We start from the raw sequence: 22,749 nt of genomic DNA, 5'->3' as shown, positions 1-22,749 counted from the left end.
AGTCTTTAATTTCTTTCTTTATTCCTTCCTTGACCAAGATATCATTGAGTAGAGTGTTGTTCAGTTTCCACATGAATGTTGACTTTCTATTGTTTATGCTCTTATTGAAGATCAGCCTTAGTCCATAGTGATCTGATAGGATGCATGGAATAATTTCAGTATTTTGTATCTGTCAAGGCCTGTTTTGTGACCGATTATAAGATCAATTTTGGAGGAGGTTTCATGAGGTGCTGAGAAGAAGGTATATCCTTTTGTTTTAGGATAAAATGTTCTGTAGATACCAGTTAAATCCATTTGCTTCATTACTGCTGTTAGTGTCCATGTGTCTCTGTTTAGTTTCTGTTTCCAGTATATGTCCTTTGGTGAGAGTGGGGTGTTGAAGTCTCCCACTATTATTGTGTGAGGTGCAATGTGTGCTTTGAGTTTTACTAAACTTTCTTTAATGAACATGGCTGCCCTTGAATTTGGGGCATAGATATTTAGGAATGAGAGTTCATCTTGGTAGATTTTACCTTTGATGAGTATGAAGTGCCCCTCCTTGTCTTTTTTGATAAATTTGGGTTGTAAGTCAATTTTATTTGATATTACAATGGCTATTCCAGCTTGTTTCTTTGGACCATTTGCTTGGAAATTTGTTTTCCAGCCTTTTACTCTGAGGTACTGTCTGTCTTTGTCGTAGGTGGGTTTCCTGTAAGCAGCAAAATAGGGTCCCGTTTGTGTAGCCAGTTTGTTAATCTTTGTCTTTTTATTATTTATTATTTATTTATTATTATACTATATTTTCACATACTATACTCTTTCAACATTTAAATTTATTTATCTTTTCCTAATAATATTAAATATGTTTTGTTTTTGGGTGATTGAATGTACTGTATATAAATTTATATATATATTTGTACTATTAATTATTAAATGAGGTTCCTGCATTTGAGATTTCAGTTGAGAAAATTGGCATACTTTCTCCACAATTTTGTAGGACATTTATCAAAAATAACATTTTAAAGTTTCAATAACATACTTAAAAATGGCATCATATATATGGAAAAAGAAAAGGAGAGAGAAAGAGAGAAAGAGATAGAGAGAAAGAGAGAGAAAGAAAGGGAGAGATTAACACAATTACACTAACACTTTTAGATAAAAATTCTATTCACTTTTAAATAGAATATGTCAGAATGAAATAAAAATGGAAATGATGAATATTTTTGATTTTTGATTAGATTAAAAACACAATTAGAAGAAATGGGTGGAGGTATAGGTTGATATGATAGAGAAAATGAGTATTTAATATTAAAAGTCAATATTTATAGTAAAATGTAGTTTGGAGGAAGTGAAACACAAATTAAAATGTTCAGATATTGCTGAGAAAGGATGTAGTAGAAGTTGAGTTGTTCGAAATAGAAAATTTTCAGGAACACATTAGCACATCTCCCATAAGCCTGTGATAAGCTAGATATTATTTCAGACAAGCCTTGTCATGTATGTCAAGGAAAGATTTTTGTAATTCATTTTATTTAATTTCAAAATTTTCTAGCTAATGAGACAATATGTCTGAGTGTTCTCTCTTAAAAGTATGCTAAATTTTATGTCCAGCATTCTAACAAGTTTAACTGCATGAATTTTCACTGTATATGCTTACACATGGTACAGAAGGAGAGAGATCTAGAGAAATGTTTTCATTTCTTCTAACTTAATATTAATATGAAAAATATCAAGGCAAGAATTTTCTATCTAGACGTTAAGAACAAAAAGTAATGTTTTATGTAGAAAATAACTTTTGAATGCATTCATGCCTCAGATTTAAATTTTTCTGTTGTCATGATCATTCACAAATACGTGTGTATATATTTAATAATTCTACTCTGTAATGTATATTACACTGTAATAATATAATATATATTATAGTGTAGAATTATATATAACTTCCTATAAAACCTTGTATAATGCATAGCAGATATGTTTCCAAAACCATGTATGTTTCTCATCCTATATTTTGCATACACAAAAGAGATTGTTTTATGGTTATTCACTGTTAATTTTTCACCAATACTTGGATGCTTGTATCATTACTACATATATGACAGCACAGTTGAATAAGCCAGCAATTTTTAGAAGTAAAATATTCAATTATTGTTGCACCTATATTGTTTGTGATCTACTTAAAAAGAAACATAATATTAGACCAATATGAATAAATTATGATTCTCAAAATCATAGCCATGATGGTGGAGATTTAATAAAATTTAATATAAATTATAATCTCAAATGAGAAGCTTATGTTGATATAGTATTGATATTATGAAGAGATATTCTTACTAAATACCTGCAAGCAAAATTTTTAAAGTTTTGTTTTAGGTATTTATGAGTAGCATCATTAAGGTTAGAGAAACATGAATTATAGGAGAAAGTACAATGTAATCATATTTCCTCAGATTACATCTAAACATATCCTATACTATCATTATGAACATGGATAATAAGACTTGTGAGAGCCTTATGATTTTTGTTTGTAGGGTGTATAAAACACCAGAAATATATTTTGTATTAATTTAGAGAATTTAATGTAAGCTTATGCTATATTCCCTTTTCTGGTCATTAAAAGCAGTACAAAGTGGTGGGATTGTTGTGTTTATTTCCTCCCTGTATATTAGGATTTTTCCTGAGTCCTGCTTGTACAGTTTAGAAATTATATTTTCCACTGCTCTGTTTTCAGGGTAACACCCAAGACCAACCATTTGATTTTCTCTCTTTATCTTGCCATGGAAGAAATAAATAAGAACTTCCATATTTTACCCAACATTTCTCTGCTAGTTAAGATTGAATGTGGCCTACAAGATCACAGTGAGAAAACTGGTTTGGCTTTAAAAAGTGAGAAGCTTATTCCTAATTACTTCTGCACAAATCAGAGAAGATATTTAATTGTACTTACAGTGCCTATATGGTCAGTATCTATAAGACTTGGACCGTTTCTGTACATTTCCAGAATTCCTGAGGTAAGTCAAAATGGATTAATTTTAAGGGAACACTTTCTCACCACAGTGAGACTTTCTGAGTATGAAGGCAGGTTTTTGTTGTTGTTGTTGTTGTTGGGTTTTTTTTTTTTTTTTTTTTTTGGCTTTTCAAGACAGGGTTTTTCTGTGTAGCCCTGGCTGTCCTGGAACTCACTCTGTAGACCAGGCTGGCCTTGAACTCAGAAATTCACCTGCCTCTGCCTCCCAAGTGCTGGGATTAAAGGTGTGTGCCACCACGCCCGGCTTTGAAGGCAGGTTTTGTTGTTGTTGTTGTTGTTGTTGTTGTTGTTGTTGTTGTTGTTTTGTTTTGTTTTGTTTTTGGTATTTCAAGACAGTGTTTCTCTGTATAGTCCTGGCTGTCCTTGAACTCACTTTGTAGACCAGGCTGGCCTCGAACTCAGAAATCCACCTAGGATTAAATGCACGCACCACCACTGCCCAGTATGAAGGCAGTTTGAAAGGCAGAGAAAGGTCTTTTGTTTGTTGTGATCTTTCAAGTATAAAAACACAGATTCATTCTGTGGCAAACAAAACTACTTTATTATAAATGAGCATGGGAGACAGCAGTATTGTGCAATGTTATGCCAGAAGACTTAGTTTACTTGTATTTGTTTAGTGAATCACAAGAGGTTGGATATAATTGTAATAATGAGATGAAGAATAAAATCTTTCTAACATGAATATACTTTGGTCAAGCACACTCCGATCATACAAGGATCCATCTGCATTCCATCATATTCATATGGTTGCCTATGTTCTATATCTTTCAGCTTTATTGTGGTCATTTTCATCCTCTTCTGAGTGATAATGAACAATTTCCTCATCTTTACCAGATATCTCCCAAGGACACATCTCTACCACTAGCCATGGTGTCCCTAGTGGTTCATTTCAGATGGAACTGGATAGGAGCGGTCGTAACAAATGATGACCATGGAATTCAATTCCTTTCAGAATTGAGAGGAGTAATGCAAAAGCACCTTGTCTGTTTATCAGTTGCTATTATTGTACAAAATGAGAAGTTAATGGGCCTTAAAGAGTATCATATGTATTATAACCAAATCCTAATGTCATCTGCAAAAGTTGTGATAGTTTATGGAGACAAAGATGCTTCCATACAGTTCACCCTCATTCTGTGGAAATATAAAGGCATTTGGAGAATCTGGGTTAGTGTGTCACAATTTGATATGATCACAATTATAGGAGATTTCTTGCTATACTCCTCAATGGGGACTTTCATTTTTTCACACCAGAAACCTGAAATATCTGGCTTTGAACAATTTATCCAAACAGTATACCCTTCAAACTACAGTAGTGAATTTTCCTTTGCCAAACTATGGTGGACATATTTTAGATGTTCTTTGCCACCATCTAATTGTAAGAAGCTGAAGGATTGTCCAACCAAAACTGTATTTAAATGGTTATTCATGACACCACTTGGAATGGCTATGAGTGATACATGTTATAATTTATACAACGCTGTGTATGCTGTGGCCCACTCTCTCCATGAGATGCTTATACAACAAGTAGACACATGGTCAAAGAATGCTGGGAAGGAACTGAAATTTGACTCTTGGAAGGTAATGAGTCTTACACAAAATGGCATTTTTAGGGTTTGAGTTTTTAAATAGAACCACATGGTCGAAAGTTATCTCAATAAGTTATTTCATCCATATAAGTATATATTTATGTACTCCATTATTGCATAAGTGACAAATCATATTAGTGTCATAAATTAGGACACAGACAACACTGATATGCAAGTCAGTATTTACAATCTAAGTCTTGAATTTTTGTCCAGATATGTAAAACATATATGTGACACATGTATTAATTTTTTTCTCATGAAATACTTAAATAGCAATGAGAAAATGACTTGTCTTTTATGTTATTCAAAAGTTGCTGATCGATCCCAAAGAATATCAAGTACTTTTCCATTAATTTCACTTATTAATAATTTCTGTTCCATTGCCTGTGAACAAATATCCCCATTGGCAGAAAAAAATCATATAAAACCTGTGTTTACTCTCCAAACATAAAAATCAGGAGCATAGGATTTAGAGTACCAAATCCAGCAAGAAAATTGTATTAGTAAACAAAGTGGAGCTAACTTTGCATCTACATGAAATTTATTTTGATCATTAATACTGAATACTTCTGGTGAAGTTAGATTTTTAGATAGGATAATAAAAATTTTGAATGTACTAAATGTAATACTTTCTATTCTAATGTGTAAGCCTAGTTGAAACTAAAATGACAAATCCGTTTTAGATGTTCTCTTTTCTGAAGACTTTACAATTTGTAAATCCTGCTGGAGACCTAGTCAACATGAACCAGAATTTAAAACAGTATACAGAGTATGACATTTTCTACATAATGAATTTTCAAAAAGATTATGGACTTAAAATGAAAATAGGAATATTTTCAGGTCATCTTCCAAGTCATCAACAGCTATATATGTCTAAGGAAATGATAGAGTGGGCTACAGATATGGATCAGGTAATTTAGTTATAATTTTAATACCTAATATGGAGCACAATTACAAAATTATCCTCTACTTTTGCTTTGTCATGGAATAAATACTTGGCATTTCTTCATTCATTGACTTACTTTACACTTCCCTAGATATTCTCTCTTTCTCTAACTTACCTTTTTTTTATATTTCTTAATATATAAATCATCATACATTCATACATTTTATCTGTAAAAAACAAAACAGTAAAATTTAGTATATGTGTGTTAAACAATATTTTTCAGTGGGTCTCTGTTGTGAGAATCACTGGTTGTTTGTCCATTAGGATACTGTCCTTAAAATGCAAATTATTTTTTGCAGATTCTACCCTCAATTTGTAGTATGCCTTGCAGACCAGGATTCAGAAAATCCCTTCAGGAAGGAAAGGATATCTGCTGTTTTGTTTGTAACCCTTGCCTAGAAAATGAAATTTCCAACATGACAAGTAAGGTTATCATTTATCAAAATAATAAGATTGATTTTTTTTCTCCCATATTTACATAGTTCTCAAAAGTCCTTTGTGGAAAGGAAAAGATACATCATCTTAAGGAATAAAAAGCTTCAGAAACACTATTATTCAGAATAATAATCTCTCTTTCTCTCTCTCTCTTCAGCTACATATTTGTCTCATTATTTGTGACCCCTGGAATGCAATATTTTTCCAAAATATTTCTTTAGGATACTAAAGATTACTGCATCATGACATGTTTGTGTCTTTCAATTCATTTAAAAATAGGAATACTATGCATTTACAATATTTTACCTTTTAATCACTTTATAGTCTAATCACAACGCCTATCCCTCCTCTTCTGCCAGTCCTATTCTTACAACCTAATCCCCATAATACACCCTCCTCTTCCCAACAGAAAAGGACAGCATCCCCTTGGATAGTGCTCCACCATGTGTTATCTGCTATCTGTTCAAAGCAGGACTAGTGCTGAGGCCCAATGTGGCAGCCCAAAAAGGGAAAGAAATCCAATAGCAGGGCACAAAGTTGGAGAAAGTGTTGCTCCACTTGTGATAGGACCCAGATGAAGACCAAGTTGTGTATTTGCTATTTATGTGTAGGGAACCTAATTCCAGCCACAGCATGCTCCCCAGTTAGTGGTCTCGATTTCAAGGGTTCCTAGAGGCCCAAGATATTTGACTCTGTAGATGTTCTTGTAGTGTCCTTGATACTTACAGTTCACCTATGTCTATTCCAAACTTTCTATAATACTCACTAAATTCATCCTGATATTTATTGTGAGTTCCTCCATCTATTTCCATCTGCTGCTCTATGATGCTTCTCATGAGACAGTTTTGCTATGTTCCTGTTTGCAAGCATAACAGTACTATTAATAGTGGCAGACTTTGGCTCCATCATAGAACTTGGGAAAATCATTGTTTGCAATTCCCACAGACTCTTCTCCATGTTTATCCCTGCAAATAAGCATGACAAATATTTGGTTGAAAGTTCCCTGAGTGGATTGATGTTCCTTGCCTTCCTCTAGAAGTTGTGCCTACCTACAGCAGGTAGCCAATTAAGTTTCTGTATTCCACTCTTCTTAAAATACCAGTTAGGTTCATCACTGTATATTCCCTGCATCCTCACCCGTCCCAGGCCCCCAGTTCATCCCAGAGCAGCCCCTCATTAATTTCTATTCTCACTCCCAGGAATCTCTGACCCCTCTTCCAATAGTTTCTCACCATCCCTGTACCCCCTTACTCCCTCTCCTACACATTTATCTCTCTTAATTGACTTCCTAAAACTATTTAGTTGCATCTCCTGTGTAATATTTGTTCATCCTCATTTGGAACATCCTTACTACCCAGTTTTTTGGGTCACATGGTTATGCTGAAATTTATGGCTAATGTCTTCGATATTGATTTTCATAGTTGCTCTATAAGTTCACAATCACATCAGAATTGGAAGTATATTCCCTTTGGTCTAAATTGTTAAGAATATGAGTAATGACATGCATTATTACTATTATTATTATTATTAAAATTTAAATGTACTTGTAACATGTTTTTATTTATATTGGTTATTTTCTCTTTTTACATTTCAAATGTCATTCCCTTTCCTGGTTTCCCCCCAGAAACCCATTATTTCATCTCCTACCCCTGCTTCTATATGGATAGTCCCCCTCCCCCACACCCACTCCGACTTCTTGCCCTGGCACTTTCCTACACTGGAGCATTGAGCCTTCATAGGTCCAAGGGTCTCTCTTCTTATTAATGCCTGACAAGTCCATCCTCTGCTACACATGTGGATGGAGCCATGTGTCCCTATGAGTACTTGAGCTCTGAGTGGTCTGGTTGGTTGTTACTGTTGTTCTTAATATGGTGTTGCAAACCCTGTCAACTCCTTTAGTCCTTTCTCTATCTCCTCTATTGGAAAACCTGTGTTCAGTCCAATGGTTGCTTGTGAGCATCTTCCTCCATATTTGTCAGATTCTAGCAGAATTTCTCAGACTTATATTAGGCTCCTATCAGCATGCACTTCTTAGCATCCAAGATAGTCTTTGGGTTTTGTGTCAGTATATGGGATGGATCCCAGGTGGGGCAGACTCTGGATGGCCATTCCTTCAGTCTCTGCTCCACACCTTGTATCCCTATTTGCTCCCATGAATATTTTGCTCCCCTTTCTAAGAAGGACTGTAGTATCCACACTTGGTTGACTATAACCTTGCTATAAATTGTCTTTAGATTCTTTGCATCAGCATTAGTGTTTGTGTTTGGTGTCTGTAGAACGGATGGATCCCTAGGTGGGGCAGTCTCTGGATGGCCTTTGTTTGAGTCTCTGTTTCACTCTTTGTCCCTGCACATTCTTTTGACAAGAATAATTCAGTATTAATATTTTTCAGGTGGATGGTTCGCACCATTGCTCAACTGGGGGCCATTCTTTTCCACTAGATGTTTTCTCTACAGTTTCCATCTCCAATTTGTTGTGTGTTTCAGGTAATGTACTCCTTATTGTGTCCGAGGAACCTCTTGGGTCTCTGGCATCTAGAACTTTCTAGTGGCTACACCCAGTTACCCCTCCCCAACTGCCATTCTCCTTTCAAGTTCCTGAACCTCTGTACTTCTCTGTCTCATCACTTACCTGAACTGCCCCCTTTTTCTCCTACCCCCTCTCCCTCCTAGATAACTCTCTCCCTTTGCTTCCAAAGATTATTTTCTTCCCCCCTTCTGAGTATGACTGTAGCATCCACACTTTGAGGTGATCTTCTTTCTTCTTTGGTTTCATATGCTATAAGAGGTGTATAGTGAGAATTCCCCAGCTTCTTTTTGGCTAATATCCATTTATCGGAGATTACATGACATGTGTTTTCTGTTTTGTTTTGTTTTTCTGACTGGGTTACCTCACAAAAGATTATATTTTCATATACCATCCATTGGAATGTGAAATTGGAAAGTCTTTGATTTTAAAGCTAAGTAGTATTCCATCGTATAAATATACAACATTTTCTGTATGCATTCCTCTGATGAAAGTGCCTCTTGGTTGTTTCCAGATTCTGACTTTTATATATAAGGCTGCTGTGAACTTGTTTTATTTATATATATATATATATATATATATATATATATATATATATATATATATATATATNATATATATATATATATATATATATATATATTTGGATTTTCAAGACAGGATTTCTCTGTATAGTCCTGGCTGTCCTGGAACTCACTTTGTAGACCATACTGGCCTCAAACTCAGAAATTCGCCTGCCTCTGCCTCCCAACTCCCAAGTGCTGGGATTAAAGGCATGAGCAACCACGCCCAGCCCATGTGTCCTTGTTATATGTTGGATAATCATTTGTGTATATGCCTGGGAGATGTATAAGTGGGGACTCAGATATAATTATTTTCAACTTCTGAGGAACCACCAGACTTATTTCCAAAGTGGATGTATCAACTCACAATCCCACAAGTAATGGAAGAGTGTTCCTCTTTCTCCACAACCTTGCCAAGATCTGCTGTCACCTGACTTTTTGACTTTAGCCATTCTGACTGGTGTGAGGTGGAATTTCAGGGTTGTTTGATTTGCATTTTCCTGATGACTGAAGATGTTGAACATTTCTTTTTTTCCTTTTTCATAGGATATTTTATTTACTTACATTTCAAATGTTTCTCCCTTTCCTGGTTTCCCCTACAAAAACCCCAATCCCAATTCTCTTTCCCCCTGTTTCTAGGCAGGTGCTCCCACACAAACCCACTCCTGCATGCCTGCCCTGGAAGGACATCAAGCCTTCTCAGGACCAAGGGCCTCTCCCATTGATGCCCAACAAGTCCATCCTCTGCTACATATGCAGCAGGAGCCATGTGTACCTCCATGTGAAATCTTTTGTTGAAGGTTTAGTTCTTGGGAGTTTTGAGCTATCTGGTTGGTTAATATTATTGTTCTTTCTACGGGTTGCAAAATGCTTCAGCTCCCTCAGTCCTTTCTCTTTACTCCACTACTGGGGACCAACTCCTGAGTCAAATGGTTGGCTGCAAGTATCCGCCTCTGTATTTGCCAGGCTCTGCCACAGCCACTCATGAGACAATATCAGGTGCCTGACAGGAAACTCTTCTTTAAGTGCTTCTCAGCCATTTGAGAATCCTCAGGTGAGAATTCTCTGTTTAGATCTGTATCCATTTTAAAAAGGTTATTTGGTTTTCTGGAATCCATCATCTTGAGTTATTTGTATATTTTGGATGTTAGCCCTCTTTTAGATGTAGGGTCATTAAAGATGTTTTCCTAATCAGTGGGTGGACATTTTCTTCTATTGACAATGTCCTTCGCCTTACAGAAGCTTTTCAGTTTTATGAGGTCCCTGATATTCTTAATCTGGATGTTTCAGGGTAACCTATATGTCCTGAATGCTTGATCTCATGGAGTTTTATATTTCATATTTTCATTGCTGCTGTATTAATTTTTCCTACAGTGACTTCAATGCCTGAAATTCTCTTTTCATCTTTCTTACTTCATTGGCAAAGCTTGTCATGTTTGCATCCTTCACTATTTTATTCCAGATATTTCTTCAGACTGTGTGTGTGTTTTTTTTTTTAATTCTCTTTCCTTTTTCAGGTCTGAAAAACATTCATGTGTTTCTGTCTATAGTTTAATTCCATGGTCTCCTTTAGGAGATTGACTAATTTTCTCCAGTTGTTTCTCTTTTCTTGGCTTTCATTGACAATTTTCTTAATTTGGTTGTTTGTTTTTATTGACCTGAATTTCCTCAAGTGGTTTCTTTTAACCTTTTATTTTTCAAAACCATTCTAATCATTATATTTATACTTATTTCTATGATTTTTTTGTTGTACTTTAGCTATGTTGAAAGATCAGGACCTGCTATTGTAGGAGGTACAGTGCCCTGGGTTTTATTGTTTTTTGGCATCTGGGTATTTAAGTTTTTGCCAATTATAGTACTACCCACTGACTCCTGGTTTTCTCTTCATTGTGTGGGGTTTTTTTTTCCATGGCTTCTGATTCATCTTTATATTTTCAGAGTGTGGATTGGCTGAGTTTTGCCTACTATACTAGTATGTTCATAGGCAGTGCTTGATAGTGTTGATTACTGGTTAAGGAAAGGCCAGGGCTATGATCTGATAGATCCACAGGAGGCATGGATTGTTTTGAATTAAAGCTGCTCTAGGTATTTTATTACAACACTAATTGAAACTTGATAATTATGTATGAGGTAGTAGAGAGGATGACTGTGACCTATAGACAGCCTACCAGTTCTTCAGGTTAGCGTGACCAGTAGTTGAGCAGGGAATTCTATTTCTTGTATAATTTATAAAGCCTTGAATATATATATATATATATATATATATATATATATATATATATATATAATATTTTATATTATATATCAATTAATCAGGTACTATAATATACATATATACAATAAAACATATTTTATGTTATGTTAAAACATATATATATATATATATATATATATATATATATATATAGTCCTGGATTATTTTTTAAAAAATATAAATTTGGAGTATTTGAATACTTCCACTCACCAATTTAGACAGCATTGTTCAGTAAATTCAAAGAGAAAATACAAAATAAAAGAGAATGAAGATCCTTCAATAAAGAGACAGTACTGGCAAACACCACCACTATACACTTTGCTAAATTTGATTCAGTTAAAATTAAAAGAAAATTGAATACATTGTAGTGGAAGTTGAAATGATACATGTAGAAAAATGTTCTAAGCTTCTGGGTCATATAAGCTGTCATGAAATTTTTTTTGAGAAATAGAGTACTGCGTACATATTTCTAAATAAATACTACAACCTTGGGAGTATTGGGGTATCAACTCTTACAAAAATTATAAAAAGTAGAGAAAAGTATGCTTTACTAAAGGTGAAAATTGAATCATGAATCTGAATATCTCATTTTTGACATGTAGAAAATTTGGGTGTTAAACTTTTCATGCTGTCTCTGCCTTGCTTGACCTTTTCAGTACTTTCATTTGCTACATGTACTACAGAGATTATAATCCGATTACATCCTTTTACCTTTACTTATCCTTCCTACAAAATCAATCCTCTTCACTGCCTTTTAAATTTATGACCTTTTAAAAATTGCTGTTACGAACAAAGATTTTGTGTATATACAAATATTTCTAGCTAAAATAAATTAGTCTGTATAGTACAACTTGTGTGTTTTGGGAAAAGACAATTTTGTTATATAAGGAATCTTAGTGGTTATCCTCTTATCTAGGAAAGTCTCTCAATATTCCCTGGTTGTCTTTAATTCTATATGTAAGATTGTAGTCTTTCCCTATTCCACTTTGTTATGTTTATTGTTTTCATTCTCAACGAGCTTATATTTTAGGTTCTCATTTGTTGAGGTTTTTATAGGATTTACTTGTGATCATCTTTGAGAATACAAAATATGAACTCACATCAAATTTTTATCCACTAATTTAAAATCTCTAAGCTCTTTCTTTTGGAAATTTAATATTTAAATGAGAAACCAATTTTGTACATGTATTCATTGGACAGAACTCCAAAACTCTTAATTTTTACTATGATTTTCTCTAGTGGTGTCTGTCCCTTTCATATAGTAAGCACTATATATATCTGTGTGCATAAGTTATACTACTTGGAGCATAATTAGGGATTACAGTGTTTTAGTAACATGTAGACCATAGACTGTTTTCCAAGATACAGATAGATATAATTTATTTGTCCAGCAATCAATTTGAGACCACTTGAATAAAAAAAAATTGCTGATCAATAAACAATAAGATGTATGAACACAGTCCATTACTATTTACTTTTTGCATACTATAGAGAAAAAAACAAATGAAAAAGTTTTTTTCATGAATGATCAATCTAAGATATGTGATTGTGGAAACATGAAAATTATGTGATAGTAACATTTTTTTTGTAATATACTATAAACATCTTGAATATATAAGAAAAATATAAACAAAAGCTTGCATAAAGATGATAAGCATTAGAATTTGGATCAAATGCTATGCAACTTCCACATTTAAGTTTACATATACCATAAGATGCAAGTCTAATTTAGTTATGAATTTTCCAGTGCACTAATTCAGAATATCTTGTAAATTTTAATAAATAAATATATCTGATAATGGTTCCCTTCTTATATTAGACATGGATCAGTGTGTGAAGTGTCCAGAAGATCAATATGCCAATGAAAACCAAACTGCCTGCCTCCAAAAAGTTGTTGCTATTATAGATTATACAGACCATATGGGAAAAGCTCTGGCTGGCTTTGCTCTATGCTTCTCTGTCCTTACATTTGTGGTACTTTGTGTCTTCTTGAAACACCGGAAAACCCCCATAGTCAAAGCCAATAATCAAACTCTCACTTATGTCCTACTCATCTCCCTCATATTTTGTTTTATTTGTTCCTTGCTTTACATTGGTCATCCCACTATGGTCATCTGTATCCTGCAGCAGACCACATTTGCCATTGTTTTCACTGTGGCTGCCTCTACTATCTTGGCCAAGACAATTACTGTAGTACTAGCATTCAAGGTTACTGTCCCAGGAAGACGTATGAGGTGGCTGCTTGTGTCAGGGGCACCCAAATACATCATTCTCATATGCACCATGGTTCAGCTGATTCTTTGTGGAGTCTGGCTGGGAACTTCTCCTCCATTTGTTGATGTTGATGTACACACGGTACATGGCCACATCATTATTGTTTGCAACAAAGGTTCAGTGATTGCCTTCTACTGTGTCCTTGGATACATGGGCTCTGTTGCTCTAGCAAGTTTCATTGTAGCTTTCTTCGCCAGGAATCTGCCTGATACATTCAATGAAGCTAAGCTCTTGACATTCAGCATGCTGGTGTTCTGCAGTGTCTGGATAACTTTCATCCCTGTCTACCAAAGCACCAAAGGCAAGACTATGGTTGCTGTGGAAGTTTTCTGTATCTTGGCCTCCAGTGCAGGGCTGCTTCTTTGCATTTTTGCCCCAAAGTGCTATATTATTTTATTACAACCACAGAAAAATTCTTTTCACAATTTCAGGAAACCACATGCTAAAGCTGAAAATATAAGTTAAATTTAAAAACTTATATAGTTTACCAAACATATCTACATTGTCAAAAAGCTACTTTCTTCTCATCAAATATTATGTTGAACTATAACATTTCTATCATGTAAATAATATAGAACATATGCTGTATAATAAAATTCTAATACATTACCTGGACCTCAGTTTATTGGATCAAAAATTATAATAATACAATTTTATACCTCTAATGACAGTTTTTTTTTTATATTATAAAATTGTCAGGTTTTTGAAGATTGGTACTTGACTTTGCAATTTTTCATGTATTATACATCTCCCTGTATTAATTTTGCATTATTGTTATTTTCTAGAAAAATATTACCATGTGGATAGTATATACATATAGAATTTAAGAAGGTAACCATTTATATTTTTCTAGTTCTGGAAAGAAATTTATAAAGAACTATTAAGTAATTTTCTTTGCAACATGGTATTCCAAACTGTGGGAGTTCGAGGCCAACCTGGTCTACAAAGTGAGTTCCAGGACAGCCAGGGCTATAGAGAAACTCTGTCTTGAAACCGACCCCCCCCAAAAAAAATGTTGTTATTTTGCTAAATGGCCATTCCCTAAATTGCATATCTTTGTATTTATGTTTATATTTGAGGACATAGTTTTCTCTCAATCTTACTCATTGATAAATTATTTATTTAATATATACTAATCAGTTAAGAAATGCACAATGGTTTAAAGTACAGAGAATAATAGACAGGGACATCCACCTTATGTAAAAATTTCATCACCAAGTCTTGGAAAATATCTTGGCATTGAAGGCAGTGAAATTCAGGGCCAATCACTTAGAAGTATTGTGAAATTCCATCTTTATAATACAAAGCTGTTCTTGAAATTGTAATTACTAAACAAAATCTCCAAAATATCAAAAAGTGAAAACACTGACCTAAATTTAGGAGATCTTCTTTAGGTCTACTCCAACATATTTTAAACTCTAAGTAGAAAGGTCATTTGAAAGGAAAATTCATTTTTTTTTTTTTGAGGACGTGGTTTATTCTAGAATATACACTGTCTAATCAATGGACCTAAATCTTTGCATAGTTTAGCAACACTGACTATACATAATAAATTATCAAAAACCAAAGACAAAATCTGGGAGAAGTTTGAGGTGAAATTTGGCAGAAGCTATATATGAGGAGGAATGAATATAATGTTAAAATGAAATTATTGTGAAATTTCATAATTACTTATATTTTATTAGTTTATTTAATTATTGAAATAATTTGAAATATTCACTAGACTAACATTTGTATTTCATTTATGATTTAAAGCTGAAATCCCAATATTAAATTTCATGAATTTTGTAGTAAATCTATGTTCTGTTACAGGAATTCTTAACATCAGACACCCTAGATTGAATATTTTGTGAAGAGAAAGGAGAGATCCTCTTAATGGAATGTGCATACAAGCTAAGAGTAAAGTTTAACATGGGGCAAAGGAATTCTGAATAAAAAGTAAACATTTAAACTAATTAGCTTTTTAGTCATATTTATAAATTAAGTGTAAGATTAAGAACTACAGTGTAAATGGAAAAACAGTATCATATACATGCATCTAGTCTTCAAATACTCTATAGAATTATTGTGTCATTCTCATGGATAAAATACATGATAGCCATGGATTATTCCAAGAGTGTAGTTCTGAATAATCTATATTTTACTAAGCTCTTAAAAATCTCTTCTTAATTCATAATTCTAATGAGTCTGCACATTTAAAGTAAATTGTGGTTTCCATACAGACAGTATAACAAAAATATCTTGTTAGTGAAATTCCAGACTTGGTAATAAAGATTTGGAGATGATAACACTTTAGAAAAACTTATTAGGCCATGTATATCTATACTGCACATTATAAGAAAGACCGATCTGTTTAGTTCTACTACTTTACAAAATATAATGGATAGGGGCTTAATTTTCAAAATTTTACATATTGTCTTGAATTTTGTTGTATTAAAGAATACAACTTTAATAATTGTAAATGCACCATACATAACTCTTAACCCCAGATACAGAAAATACATGAATGTCCATGCACACACAAACAAACACACACAAACGCTCAACACACACACACACACACACACACACACACACACACACACACACACACTTAACCCAAAATGCAATTTGGAGAACCAATAAATTTTGTTAGGATTTTTATACCAGAACATGTGTGAGAGTTTATGTCTAAGAACAAATCTAACTCACTAAAGCACCCCGCAGCATAGGTAAAACCACACAAAGGTGGGAATGTGGAGTACACTGTACAACCTTCAGGATACTCAAGAGATTCAAACTTCTTCCAGGCTGCTTTGTATTTTTCTCATTCTTCTAGGAAGCTGGTAGGTGGTATGATCTCAGATGCCTTTTTTTTTTTTTTTTTTTTTTTGCATCTGATGTTCACTGAGATGATTCTTTTCCTCTAAGGAATATTTTGTCTTAAAAACAACTGTCAGCATTTTTTATTAGTATTATATTATACATTTACATTTCAGTCACTTCCTTCTCCCACAGTTCCTTATGTTACTCCTCCTCCCCCTTGCCTCCTAGAGGGTGCTCCCCTGACTCAGGAGACCTCGGCCTTCCCTAGGGCTTCAAGTCTCTTGAGGATTAGGTTCATCTTCAGCCACTGAGGCCACACCATGCAGTGCTCTGCTCTATAACTACCAGGGGCCTGTGAGCATTCCATTAAGTCTACTTATGGGGTTGCCAAGCCCTTCAGCTTCTTCGGTTCTTTACATAATTCAACCATAGGTGTGCTGGACTTCAATCCAGTGGTTGGTTATAAGGATTTACAGCTGTTTCAGTCACCTGTTGGTAGAAACTCTCAGAGAGCATCCATACTATATTCTTATCTTCAGTCTTTTCTCCATTTTTGCCCCTGCAGTTCTTTTAGACAGGCATAGTTCTGGGTTAGAAGTATTGACTGTGGGTTAGTAACCCTGTCCCTAAACTTAAGGTCCTATCTATCTACAGGAGGTGGATTCTTCCAGTTCCCTCTCTCAATTGTTAAGCATTTTGACTAAGGTAGCCCAATTGAATCATGAGAGTCTCTTACCTTCTGTGTCTCCGGTATTTTTTAATGCATCAACCCTCCTCCCATCCAAGGAGGCTGCCCATTTTCATCCCTTCTCCTGGCCCTCTGACTCTGGGTTTCTCTCCTGTCCCCCAACCGTATACCTGATTAAGTTTCCCTTTTCCCTTCCCTTCCCTTCCCTTCCCTTCCCTTCTCCAATCCTGTTCTCTCTTTCTCTGAATTCATGATTATTTTATCTCCCCTTCAGACTGGGATTGAAGCATCCTTACTTGGGCATTCATTATAGTTATACTTCACGTAAATGGTGATTTTCAGAATGGTATTAAGTGATTTTTGGCTAATATATACTTATGGTTAAGTACAGACCATGGGTAGCATTTTGGGTCTTGGTTACCTCTCACAGGATGATCCTTTCTAGTTCCATTCATTTGCCTGGAAAATTCATGGTGTCCACAGTTTTAATAACTGAATAGTATTCCACTGTGTAAATGAACCACACTTTCTATATATTCTTTAGTTGAGGGATATCTGGGTTTTTTTTTCAGCTTCTTGCTATTACAAATAAGTTTCCTATAATTAAAGTGAAGCACTTGTCTTGGAGTATCCTGAAGCATCTTTTGGTATATGTCCAGGAGTAGTATAGCTGGTTCTTCAGGTAGAACTATTTCCAATGTTTTGAGGACATGGGAAAATTAGTTCCAGTGTGGTTGTACCAGTATACAATTCCTGAAGCAATAGAGGAGTGTTACTTTCTCCACATCATTGCCAGTATGCACTGTAATTGAAGTTTTTATCTTAGCCATTCTGATTGGCATGAGGTAGAATCACAAGGTCATTTTGATTTGCATTTCACTGATAGTTAAGGATGTTGAACACTTCTTTAGGTGTTTCTCTGACATTTGATATTCTTCTTCCCTTAATTCTCTGCTTAGCTGTATTCCATTTTAAAATTGGATAATAATATTTTTAGAGGTTAACCTCTTGAGCACTTTTTTATATTTTGGATAATAGCCTTCTATCAGATGTAGGGTAATTAGAGATTTTTTTTTTTTATCAATCTGTAGGTTGCTAATTTGTTCTATTGACTGTCTTTTGCCTTACAGAATCTTTTCAGTCTCATGGGATACCATTTAATAATTGCCAGTCTTCCTAGAAAAATTAAATTTCCCTCTGAGCCAGTTTGAGGCCCTTTCCACTTTTGTATTAGATTAATTGTATTTGGTTTTATGTTGAGGTCCTAGATCCACATGGATTTGAGCTTTGTGCAAGCTGATTAAGAAGGATCTTTTCTCATTCTTCTACATACAGACCATCAAGTAGTTCTATTCAGTTGATTGAACTGTATGTCACTGTACCAATACCATGTAATCCTTATTACTTTTGCCTTTTTAGTATAGCTACAGGTCAGGGATGGTCATTCTAAAATAAGATATTTTATTGTTGAGAATTTTTTGGCTATCATGAATTTTTTGTTTGTTCAGAAGAAGTTGAGAATTGCTCTTTCCATGTCTTTGAAGAATTGTGTTTGAATTTTGTTGGGGATTCCATTGAATTTGTAGATTGCTTTTGGCAAGTTGGCCACTTTCACTATGTAATCATAACAATCTATTAGCATTGTGAGGTTTTCCATTTTCTGAAATCTTTATATTCTTTCTTCAAGGGTTTGAAGTTCTTGTCATACTGATTCTTCACTTTCTCAATAAGAATTACAGCATGATATTTGTGGTTGTTGTAAAGGGTTTTATTTCAGTAATTTCTTTTTCAGTCTGATTACCATTTAAAAAAAGGAACACTGGTGATTTTTTGAAGTTAAAATTATAGTCTGCCACTTTGGTGGAATTTGGGTGTTTCCTTACATATACTAACATATCATCTGCAAATAGTGATACTTTGTTTTCTTCATATTCAATTGATAAACCATTGAGATCCTTCTGTTGTCTAATTGCTTTAGCTAGAAATTTGAATACTGTAATGAATAGATACAAATAGAATGGGCAATGTTTTCTTGTATCTTACTTTAGTGGGATTGATATTAGTTTCTCCCCATTTAATATAATGTTGGATGTTGGTTGTGTATATATTAGTTTTATTATGCCTTGAATTCCTGATCACTCTAAACATTTAACATGAAGAGGTGAGTGATCTGAGTGATCATGGAAATGGGGGACTTTGTCTAGCTTACTGGAAGAGTAACATGAGATTTATGTCAAACTGGGATTTCTAAGGAGAAAATTATTGTTTTTTTAAAAAAAGTCTAACTGTGTGCTCTAAAGCTTCTGAGGAACATTTCAAATCCTGGGGAATACCAACTGATATCCATAAAAGAACAACTCAGGTAAATGTAATAAAGCCTCTTCAGGAGGTGAGTAATTACCTCCCTGCCCAGTATCAAAAGGTTATATTTCCTTCCAACCAAAGGTTATAATAGCAGTGGAGATACTTGGTCCAGCCACCCTGTAGTAAAAAGAGGGGCAATAGATACAGGAACAATCCTATTCCAGTGACACTGTGATTGAGTTAATAAGCAAGTACTGCAAAATAGATCATGGCCATGTTGACCATTGTTGCTCACTCTGTCTGAGCTGGTTAAATGAGGCTTCCTGAGTTAATTGGTGTGGTGATATGTAGGAAGGCTCTATGTAAGAAATCAAATATTACATTAAATTTAATTTTTCAGGGAAAGACTGAAGATTAATGAGAACAAGTTAAGTTAGAACTGCCTATAAATGACATGAACCAACAATTACTGCTCCATAGTATCTTTAACATCAATAAAAATTTATCTATGGAAAGACTGAGACTTACAGTGTGGATACTTGAGCAGGACCCAGCATCCACTGCATAGAGTTCTTTCAAACTCAGTGTGAAAGAAGACAGTATATCAGAGTTAAAGGCTGCAAAAAAAAAAAAAAAATTGTTATCTATTCACACCAATTGCCTACTTATCAAATATGTCAAGTTCACTCTCTGTATTCTTTGTTAAGAGAATTCCTCAATAGGGTAATACTTATAAATCCAGGTGATTTACACTACACTGTATTTCCACACTGCCCATCAAAGACTCTCCAATTCTAGCTGCTTCTCTTCATCCTCTATTTTTCAATGACCTATAAAAAGGAAGGTCACTACCTTTCCAGTCTTTTTGGTCCAAATAGCAAAAATCATATATTTCTTCTCCCCAGAGAAATGCATCTTTCTCTGTTCCAGACCTCTTCTTTACCTAGCACTCTGGGCTTGTGCATGGTAGCTTTTTATCATTTATTTACAGTGATTGTCCACTTTTAAGCCAATACATACAATATTTGCTTTCTGTGTCTGGGCTATTTAATTAAGGATGATTTCTTTCTTGTTCCATCCACTTGCCAACAATTTTCATGATGTCATTTTATTTTAAACAGGTAAATCATCCTGGATTTTGAAGATGTAACACATTTTGTTTATTCATACTTGAGTTCAAGTACATTTAGGTTTCCATTTTCTGGCTCTTCTNAATGAGACTAAAAGTAACTTAACTGAGCAAGTGTCTTTGTGGTAGGATAGAATATATTTTGAGTGTATATGAAAGCTGGGTTTGATGGTAAATCTAATCCCAATTTTCTGAGAAATTTCCATATTGATTTCCATAGTTGTTCTTTAAGTTCACATTCACATCAGCAATTGACATATATTCCCCTTTACCAAAATCATTACCAGTATGAGTAATGAGTTTTAATAATAATTATTATTTAATAATAATAATTATTATTATTATTATTATTATTATTATTATTATTAAAATTCAAATGTAGTTTTATCATAGGTTTTTATTTTTATTGGATGCTTTCTTTATTCACATTTCAAATCTTATTCTCTTTCCTGGTCACCCTCCCAGGAAACCCCATATTCCATCACTCCACCCCTGCTTATATAGGGGGGATTCCCCTTCCCACACACCCACTCCCACCTCTTTGTTTCTGGGTCTTCAATTTTATTCCATTGCTCTACCTGTCTGTGACTATACCAGTACCATTCAGATTTTACCAAAATTGCTCTGTAGTATAGCTTGAGGTCTGGCTTGGTGATTCCCCCAGAGGTTCTTTTATTATTTGAAATAGTTTTTGCTATCCTAGGTTTTTTATTATTCCAGATCAATTTGCAAATTGCCCTTTCTCACTCAGTGAAGAATTGAGTTGGAATTTGGATGGAGACTGCATTGAATCTGTAGATTGCTTTGCAGGATAGACATTCTGACTATATTAATCCTGCCAATCCATGAGCATGGGAGAAATTTCCATCTTGTGAGATCTTCTTCAGTTTCTTTCTTCAAAGACTTAAAGTTCTTATCATACAGATCTTTCACTTCCTTAGTTAGAGTCACAGGAAGTTATTTTATATTATTTGTGATTATTGTGAAGGGTGTTGTTTCCCTAATTTCTTTTTCAGCCTGTTTATCCTTTGTGTAGAAAAAGATTTTGAATTAATTTTATATGCAGCTATTGCACTGAAGCTGTTTGTCAGGTTTAGGAATTTTCTGGTGGAATTTTTAGGGTCGCTTATATATACTATCCTATCATTTGCAAATAGGGATGTTTTGACTTCTTCCTTTCCAATTTGTATCCCCTTTATCTCCTTTTGTTGTTGAACTGCTCTGGCTAGGACTTCAAGTACTATATTGAATAGGTAGGGAGAACATGGGCAGCCTTGTCTAGTCCCTGATTTTAGTGGGATTGCTTTGAGTTTCTCTCCATTTAGTTTGATGTTNGCTACTGGTTTGCTGTGGATTGCTTTTATTATGTTTAGGTATGGATAATGAATCCTGATCTTTGCAAAACTTTTATCATGAAGGAGTGTTGGATTTTGTCAAATGCTTTCTCAGCATCTGATGAGATGAGCATGTATTTTTTTTTCTTTGAGTTTTTTTATATAGTGGATTACATTGATAGATTTCCATATATTAAACCATCCCTACATCCCTGGGATGGAGCCTACTAGGTCATGATGGATAATCATTTTGATGTGTGCTTGGATTCGGTTTGCAAGGATCTTATCGAGTATTTTTCCATCCATAATCATAAGAGAAATTGGTCTGAAGTTCTCTTTCTTTGTTGGATCTTGGTGTAGTTTAGGTATTAGAGTAATTGAGGCTTCATAGAATGAATTGGGTAGAGTACCTACTGTTTATATTTTGTGGAATAGTTTGAGGAGAGTTGGAATTAGATCTTCTTTGGAGGTCTCATAGAACTCTGCACTAANCCCATCTGGTCCTGGGCTTTTTTAGGTTGCGAGACTATTGATGATTGCTTCTTTTTCTTTAGGGGAAATTGGACTATTTAGATTGTTATTCTGATCCTGATTTAACTTTGGTACCTGGTATCTGTCTAGGAAGTTGTCCATTTCATTCAGGTTTTCCAGATTTGTTGAGTATAGCCTTTTTTAGTGGGAACTGAAGATGTTTTGGATTTCGTCATGTTCTTTTGTTATGTCTCCTTTTTCATTTCTGATTTTGTAATTAGGATACTGTCCCTGTGCCCTCTATTTAGTCTGGCTAAGAGTTTATGTAACTTGTTGATTTTCTCAAAGAACCAGCTCCTGGTTGGTTGATTTTTTGAATAGTTCTTTTTGTTTCCACTTGTGCTACACCCAATCCAGTAGTGACTTG

The 22,749-nt window shown here is 34.4% G+C and overlaps 2 protein-coding genes across 2 annotated transcripts in view; both read left to right on the top strand.

The window, feature by feature from the left end:
• LOC110319862 (vomeronasal type-2 receptor 116-like) overlaps positions 1-14,056 on the top strand; it is an 18,154-nt gene extending 4,098 nt beyond the window's left edge. The window contains exons 2-6 of the mRNA XM_021195519.1: positions 2,711-2,990; positions 3,779-4,585; positions 5,277-5,504; positions 5,839-5,962; positions 13,137-14,056. Of these exons, the coding sequence (XP_021051178.1) occupies positions 2,711-2,990; positions 3,779-4,585; positions 5,277-5,504; positions 5,839-5,962; positions 13,137-14,056 (2,359 nt within the window). The remainder of the gene's footprint in view (positions 1-2,710; positions 2,991-3,778; positions 4,586-5,276; positions 5,505-5,838; positions 5,963-13,136) is intronic.
• The window catches only part of Enpep (glutamyl aminopeptidase), a 112,453-nt gene that overhangs the window by 86,400 nt on the left and 3,304 nt on the right, over positions 1-22,749 (top strand). The gene's annotated exons all lie outside the window — the stretch shown is intronic.

Source organism: Mus pahari, chromosome 4, assembly GCF_900095145.1.
Source record: "Mus pahari chromosome 4, PAHARI_EIJ_v1.1, whole genome shotgun sequence".
Taxonomy (NCBI): Eukaryota; Metazoa; Chordata; class Mammalia; order Rodentia; family Muridae; genus Mus; species Mus pahari.
The sequence above is the reverse complement of the archived record's forward strand: the minus strand, read 5'-3'. Positions and strand labels throughout refer to the sequence as shown.